At 42.4% G+C, this 8,376-nt stretch overlaps 1 protein-coding gene across 1 annotated transcript; it reads left to right on the top strand.

Moving 5' to 3' along the window:
• Window positions 1-2,499: 2,499 nt before the first annotated feature.
• On the top strand, window positions 2,500-2,723 carry PtA15_1A689 (uncharacterized protein; the record flags this gene model as incomplete). Its single annotated transcript, XM_053165742.1, has 2 exons — window positions 2,500-2,621; window positions 2,672-2,723. The coding sequence occupies 2 exons, from the start codon at window positions 2,500-2,502 to the stop codon at window positions 2,721-2,723; spliced, it is 174 nt and encodes a 57-aa protein (XP_053016904.1).
• Window positions 2,724-8,376: the final 5,653 nt, after the last annotated feature.

The following is an 8,376-nucleotide window of genomic DNA, read 5'->3' on the forward strand; positions in this document are numbered from 1 at the left end:
TGGTGAAGATAGATGAGACAAACAACTGCTCTCAAGATTTCTTCCGGGAAAATCCAGATCTGTTGGTTGCAGGGTTGGGCAAGGGACCCTTGGCAAGATAGGACACCACTCACCAAATAAAGCCATACATTTTTCTACCTCACTCTGTTCATGGCCAACAAGATTGGGTATTAGGTGATTAATGAAGATGAATCAAATGTTGGCCCTGCTCTGTTCCCCCTGCCATTGGGAATTTGGTATACACATTTCTGACTCATACCACACAAAACCGCAAGACCAGCATTGGATCATTTAAGCACCCATGACACCCTGGCAGGGAATATGTGTTGGCACAGTGCCCCCAAACATTCAGACAGAACTTCACAATGGAGAGTTGTCAGACAGACTCTCAGCTCCCAAAAGAGGGTTTTTCTGCTACGTGACACAGAGCCAATGCACTAGCTTCAGAAGCACTTTTTCCAAATGCGGGGAATGTGGTGGATTCATCAAACTCACATCAAGTGGCTGGTTGGTTGCTCCTCATGTAGTGAGAATAAGGACCTACATTATTGTGCCGCAACATTGACTTTTGATAGTTGTGAGATCATGAACAGAAGCATGCCAGCAGCAGTCCTGCCTAACTCAAGATTCTGGAGAAATGGTGGCACCCTTCCAACATGGCAATGGGGCCAAAGACCTCTGCACTCTTGCATGTATATGTGGGCCAATTAACACTACAAACATTTATTATTTTGCCCAAAAATAAAATAAAAGTCAACATGAAAAAAATAAAACCAAAATTTCACTCAGGGGAACAAACTGAGCATGCTGAGCCAAAAAAATAAAATGTCCCAAACTGAGCAAAAAACATTGGACAATGTTTTGGGATGGTTTTTTTTCACGGGCCTGGCGGGCCTGGAGCGGGCTTGAGCGGGCCTTGAGCGGGCCTGAGACGGGCCTGCCCCAAAAGCACATTGGGTCAGTATTAAAGGAGTTTTGCCTTGCCTTGGGAGCTTCTTGGGCTTTTGATGGGCCCAAATCTCAACATGGGCTTTTGGTGGTCTAGAAGTATCAACCCGGGCTACTGAATAGCCCATGGGCCTTTGAATTCCCAGAAAGCCCACCATGAGCCCCCACATAGCATCCCTATGGGCCAACAGATACTTCCAATGGAAAAGTTCCATCATGGGATCCCATGGGCTTTTTGCTTCCTTTCTGGGCCACAAAAAGCCCATGGGGAGCTTTTTGGACCACCAAAAGCCCATGAGGATATCTGTTGGCCCATGGAGATCTTCATGGGCCACCAAAAGCCCATGAGGGTATCTGTTGGCCCATGGAGATCTTCATGGGCTACCAACAACCCATTAGCTATGTGGGGGCTCATGGTGGGCTTTCTGGGAATTCAAAGGCCCATGGGCTATTCAGTAGCCCGGGTTGATACTTCTAGACCACCAAAAGCCCATGTTGAGATTTGGGCCCATCAAAAGCCCAAGAAGCTCCCAGGGCAAGGCAAAACTTCTTTAATACTGACCCAATGTGCTTTTGGGGCAGGCCCGTCTCAGGCCCGCTCAAGGCCCGCTCAAGCCCGCTCCAGGCCCGCCAGGCCCGTGAAAAAAAACCATCCCAAAAGTACATTGTCCAATGTTTTTTGCTCAGTTTGGGACATTTTATTTTTTTGGCTCAGCATGCTCAGTAATTTGTTCCCCTGAGTGAAATTTTGGTTTTATTTTTTTCATGTTGACTTTTATTTTATTTTTGGGCAAAATAATAAATGTTTGTAGTGTAATTGACCCCCAAGTGACACAACAGTATCTGTTTTGACACAACTTTATCATCAGGTGCTCCGTTCTACCTGTTGGTTGGAGCCCCATGAGCTAACTCAATATACAGTGTCATTTTGCGCCACATGTGACATTAACCACATGGACTCAATCGCAACATCAGAATGACTTCAACATACCTTCAACTTGCAATGCAGCAAACACACCCATATCATGAGTCAATAATCATTTATGAGTGTTTTTATCATCCATCTGATTTCCAATGTGGTTGAACATCAGTTCAAGATAGACACAAGGTTTAGTCACACATTCTTCAATAGTTGACATCAGACACCGTTCCTGGAGGAACATACGGTCCGGCACTCTCTAGAGAGTGCCACACATTCCCCCCTGGTGTCAGGGCCCCAACTTCACTCCCACCCTATCCGGCCAAAGCGGTGGCGGATTCTTTTGCCGAGTCTTAGATTGATCCCCCTCCAACAGTTTGGCCAACAACAATGATTTGTCACCTCCTGCTATTCCACCCCCACTCCAACTAGACGTTAATCCCCCTAATACCCCCGCTCCAAATACTAAGCCCGCCCACAAAAAACGTGCCCCTCGAGCCAGAAACACTACAATTCCTGTGTCTCCATCGACGTCACAGGTGTCCCACCCCCCTCCGCGCGACCCTACCCCCGAGCCTGACCTTAGTCAGTTTCAAGGTCGCAACAAGAGATCCAAGCTATCAGCCAAAACGATGGAGAAGATCCGGCATCAGCCACTTGATACACTCTGCCGTATCGTTGTTAAAGACCCGGAGTATAAGCGCCTCACCATCACCAATAAGCTAGAACTGGATCAGGCATACCGTGATTACCAGTCCGCTGTCCATCTCATTGCTATTAAGAATAAGCTTGAAATCAAACCAGTGTTGCACTATCTCGGAAACAAAGTGCGCATCCGCGGTGGAAATTGCTATAATCACTACCAAGATGGATGAATTTGCGATGTTGTATATTGATCAATTTTTTTTTATTATTCCTCTTGATACCTTTGTCTGTTTTCCATGTCTCCTTGATACTATTCTATAATCTCTCTCCTTCTGCCTGTGTTAGCTTCAAGCCACAGGAATTTTCTTTTTTCTTTTGCCTGATAACATTCATAAATCTCTACATACACCACTCAATTCTTCCTGAAAAAAAGACGTTGCAAGCTTTAGGATTAATCCAGAGTAGCTGAGGGGTCTCAAATTTTTTTTCTTTTTTTTTTTTTTACTTCAACAATTGATGTTATCAGAAGTCTCCAAATTGACTTTTTTTCGAAAGAGGAAAAACATTGACCCCTGACCTCTCTCATGATACCATCCTGCACACATTTTTAATTTGGTTGGTTGAACTTGCTCAAGATATTGCATATCATACTTGAAGTGCTACATGCATAGAAGGCCTTTTTGAAATTAGTCTACCATGGTTTAGCATATTTTTGTCAGGTTCTTTTTTTTATCTACTTTTGTTATCAACCACAGATTAATGAGGAATATTTCCACATAGAATTTCATCGGACAATTTTTCTGCATATAAAACCAAGAAATATTTTAAAATATAATTTATTTGGGGTCGCATCCATTATGCAGCAGCAACAATGTGATTGGTTCCCAAATATCACTAATTTGGTAGTTTCTGGCCCTTTCTGCCACTATATCTCAACACAGCGTGGAAGTTCTTCCATAATATTGGTATCAAAATGATCAATAGCCCCCAAGGATTCATTTTGTGACTTAAATTACCACATAACCCAAATCTAGCAGCTACAATCTGATCAGTTGCCAAATGTCACTAATTTGGTAGTTTCTTGGTGTTGCTGCCACTATATCTCAACACAGCCGGGGAATTCTTCCACGATATTGCGATCCAAATGATTAATAGCCCCCAAGGATTCATTGTGTACCTTAAATGACCACAAAACCCCCTAATGTAGCCCCTACGATCTGATCAGTTGCCAAATATCACTGATTTGGTAGTTTCTTGGTGTTTCTGCCACTATATCTCAACACAGCATGGGAGTTCTTCCATGATATTGGTATGATAATGATCAATAGCCACCAAGGATTCATTGTGTACCTTAAATGACCACAAAACCTCCAAATGTAGCAGCTACAATCTGACCAGTTGCCAAATCTCACTAATTTGGTAGTTTCTTGGTGTTTCTGCCACTATATCTCAGCGCAGCATGGGAGTTCTTCCATGATATTGGTACCAAGATGATCAAATGCCCTCAAAGATTGATTGAGTACCTCCAATGAGCACAAAACCCCCAATTGTAGCAGGCACAATGTGATCAGTTGCCAAATATCACTAATTTGGTAGTTTTTGGTGTTTCTGCCACTATATCTCAGCGCAGCATGGGAGTTCTTCCATGATATTGGTACCAAAATGATCAATTGGCCCTGAAGATTTGTTGGGTACCTTGAATGACCACAAAACCCCCAGATGTAGCAGCCACAATGTGATCAGTTGCCAAATATCACTAATTTGTTAGTTTCTTGGTGTTTCTGCCACTATATCTCAGCGCAGCATGGGAGCTATTCCATTATATTGGCACCAAAATGATCAAACACCCACAAACATTCATTGAGCACCTTGGATGACCACAAAACCCCCAAATGTAGCAGCCACAATGTGATCAGTCGCAAAATATCACTAATTTGGTAGTTTCTTGGTGTTTCTGCCACTATATCTCAGCCCAGCATGGGATTTCTTCCATGATATTGGTACCAAAATGATCAAATTCCCCTGAAGATTCATTGTGTACCTTGAATGACCACAATACCCCCAAATGTAGCAGCCACACTGTGATCAGTTGCAAAATCTCACTAATTTGGTAGTTTCTTGGTGTTTCTGCCACTATATCTCATCACAGCATGGGAGTTCTTCCATGATATTGGTACCAAAATGATCACACGCTCTCAAACATTAATTGAGGCCCTTGGGTGACCACAAAACCCCCGAATGTAGCAGCCACAATGTGATCAGTTGCCAAATATCACTAATTTGGTGTTTCTGCAACTATATCTCAGCGCAGCATGGGAATTCTTCCATGATATTGGCAAAAATATGATCACATGCCCCTGAAGATTCAATGTGTACCTTGAATGACCACAATACCCCCAAATGTAGCAGCCACACTGTGATCAGTTGCAAAATATCACTAATTTGGTAGTTCCTTGGTGTTTCTGCCACTATATCTCAGTGCAGCATGGGAGTTCTCCCATGATATTGGTACCAAAATGATCACTTGCCCTCTAAAATTCATTTTGTACTTTGAATGACCACAAAAACCCCAAAATGTAGCAGCCACAATGTGATCAGTTGCCAAATATCACTAATTTGGTAGTTTCTTGGTGTTTCTGCCACTTTATCTCAGCGCAGCGTGGGCGTCCTTTCATTATATTGGTACCAAAATGATCAAAAGCCCTGAAAGATTCATTGTGTACCTTGAATGACCACAAAACCCCCAAATGTAGCAGCCACAATGTGATCGGTTGCCAAATATCACTAATTTGGTAGTTTCGTGGTGTTTCTGCCACCATATCTCAGCGCAGCATGGGAGTTCTTCCATGATATTGGTACCAAAATGATCAAATGCCCCTGAAGATTCATTGTGTACCTTGAATGACCACAATACCCCCAAATGTAGCAGCCACGCTGTGATCAGTTGCAAAATATCACTAATTTGGTAGTTTCTTGGTGTTTCTGCCACTATATCTCAGCACAGCGTGGGATTTCTTCCATGATATTGGTACCAAAATGATCACATGCCCTCAAACATTCAATCAAGTACCTTGGATGACCACAAAACCCCCAAATGTAGCAGCCACAATGTGACACAAAACCCCCAAATGTAGCAGCCAGAATGTGATCAGTTGACAAATATCACTAATTTGGTAGTTTCTTGGTGTTTTTGCCACTATATCTCAGCGCAGCGTGGGACTCCTTCCATTATATTGGTACCAAAATGATCAAACGGCCACAAAGATTCATTGTGTACCTTGAATGACCACAAAACCCCCACATGTAGCAGCCACAATGTGATTGGCTGCCAAATATCACTAATTTGGTAGTTTGTTGGCGTTTCTGCCACTATATCTCAGTGCAACATGGGAGTTCTTCCATGATATTGGTACCAAGATGATCAAATGCCCTCAAAGATTGATTGAGTACCTTGAATGATGACAAAACCCCCAAGTGTAGCAGGCAAGATGTGATCAGTTGCCAAATATCACTAAGTTGGTAGTTTCTTGGTGTTTCTGCCACTATATCTCAGCGCAGCATGGGAGTTCTTCCATGATATTGTTAACAAAATAATCAAATTCCCTCAAATATTCATTGTGTACCTTGAATGACCACAAAACCCCCAAATGTAGCAGCTAAAATGTGATCAGTTGCCAAATATCACTAATTTGGTAGTTTCTTGGTGGTTCTGCCACTATATCTCAGCGCAGCATGGGAGTTCTTCCATGATATTGGTACTAAAATAATTAATCACCCCTGGAGATTCATTGTGTACCTTGGATGACCACAAAACCCCAGATGTAGCAGCCACAATGTGATCAGTTCCCAAATATCACTAATTTGGTAGTTTCTTGGTGTTTCTGCCACTATATTTCAGCGCAGCATGGGAGTTCTTCCATGATATTGGTACCAAAATGATCAAATGCCTCCAAAGATTCATTGTGTACCTTGAATGACCACAAAACCCCAAATCTAGCAGCCACAATGTGATTGGTTGCCAAATATCACTAATTTGGTAGTTTGTTGGTGTTTCTGCCACTATATCTCCGCCCAGCATTGGAGTTCTTCCATGATATAGGTATATCAAAATGATCACCTGCCTTCAAACATTCATTGAGTACCTTGGATGACCACAAAACCCCCAAATCTAGCAGCCACAATGTGATCAGTTGCCAAATATCACTAATTTGGTAGTTTCTTGATGTTTCTGCCACTATATCTCAGCGCAATGTGGGAGTTCATCCATGGTATTTGTACCAAAATAATCACATGCCCTCAAAGATTTATTGAGTACCTTGGATGACCACAAAGCCCTCAAATGTACCAGCCACAATGTGATCAGTTGACAAATATCACTAATTTGGTAGTTTCTTGATGTTTCTGCCACTATATCTCAGCGCAGTGTGGGAGTTCTTCCATGATATTGGTACCAAGATGATCAAATGCCTCCAAAGATTCATTGTGTACCTTGAATGACCACAAAACCCCCAAATGTAGCAGCCACAATGTGATCAGTTGCCAAACATCACTAATTTGGTAGTTTCTTGGTGTTTCTGCCACTTTATCTCAGCGCAGCGTGGGAGTCCCTTCATTATATTGGTACCAAAATGATCAAAAGCCCTCAAAGATTCATTTTGTACCTTGAATGACCACAAAACCCCCAAATGTAGCAGCCACAATGTGATCAGTTGACAAATATCACTAATTTGGTAGTTTCTTGGTGTTTCTGCCACCATATCTCAGCGCAGCATGGGACTTCATCCATCATATTGGTACCAAAATGATCAAAAGCCCTCAAAGATTCATTTTGTACCTTGAATGACCACAATACCCCCAAATGTAGCAGCCACACTGTGATCAGTTGCAAAATCTCACTAATTTGGTAGTTTCTTGGTGTTTTTGCCACTATATCTCATCACAGCATGGGAGTTCTTCCATGATATTGGTACCAAAATGATCACACGCCCCCAAACATTCACCGAGGCCCTTGGGTGACCACAAAACCCCCAAATGTAGCAGCCACAATGTGATCAGTTGCCAAATATCACTAATTTGGTGTTTCTGCCACTATATCTCAGCGCAGCATGGGAGTTCTTCCATGATATTGGTACCAAAATGATCACATGCCCTCAAACATTCATTGTGTACCTTGAATGACCACAATTCCCCCAAATGTAGCAGCCACACTGTGATCAGTTGCCAAATTAGTGATATTTGGCAACCATTCACATTGTAGCTGCTACATTTGGGGGTTTTGTGGTCATTCAAGGCACACAATTCATCTTTGAGGGCATTTAATCATTTTGGTACCGATATCATTGAAGAATTCCCACGCTGCGCTGAGATATAGTGGCAGAAACACCAAGAAACTACCAAATTGGTGATATTTGGCAACTGATCACATTGTGGCTGCTACATATGGGGGTTTTGTGGTCATTCCAGGTACTCAATGAATCTTTGAGGGAATTTGATCATTTTGATACCAATTTTATGGAAGAAATCCCGCGCTGCGCTGAGATATAGTGGCAGAAGCACCAGAAACTACCAAATTAGTGATATTTTGCAACTGATCACATCCTAGCTGCTACATTTGGGAGTATTTTGGTCATTCAAGGTACACAATTCATCTTCAGGGGAATTTGATCATTTTGGTACCAATATCATGGAAGAACTCCCACGCTGTGCTGAGATATAGTGGCAGAAACACCAAGAAACTACCAAATTAGTGATATTTGGCAACTGATCACATTGTGGCTGCTACATTTGGGGGTTTTGTGTTCATTCAAGGTACAAAATGAATCTTCAAGGGCATGTGATCATTTTGGTCCCAATATCATAGAAGA

This window comes from Puccinia triticina, chromosome 1A (genome assembly GCF_026914185.1).
Source record: "Puccinia triticina chromosome 1A, complete sequence".
NCBI lineage: Eukaryota > Fungi > Basidiomycota > Pucciniomycetes > Pucciniales > Pucciniaceae > Puccinia > Puccinia triticina.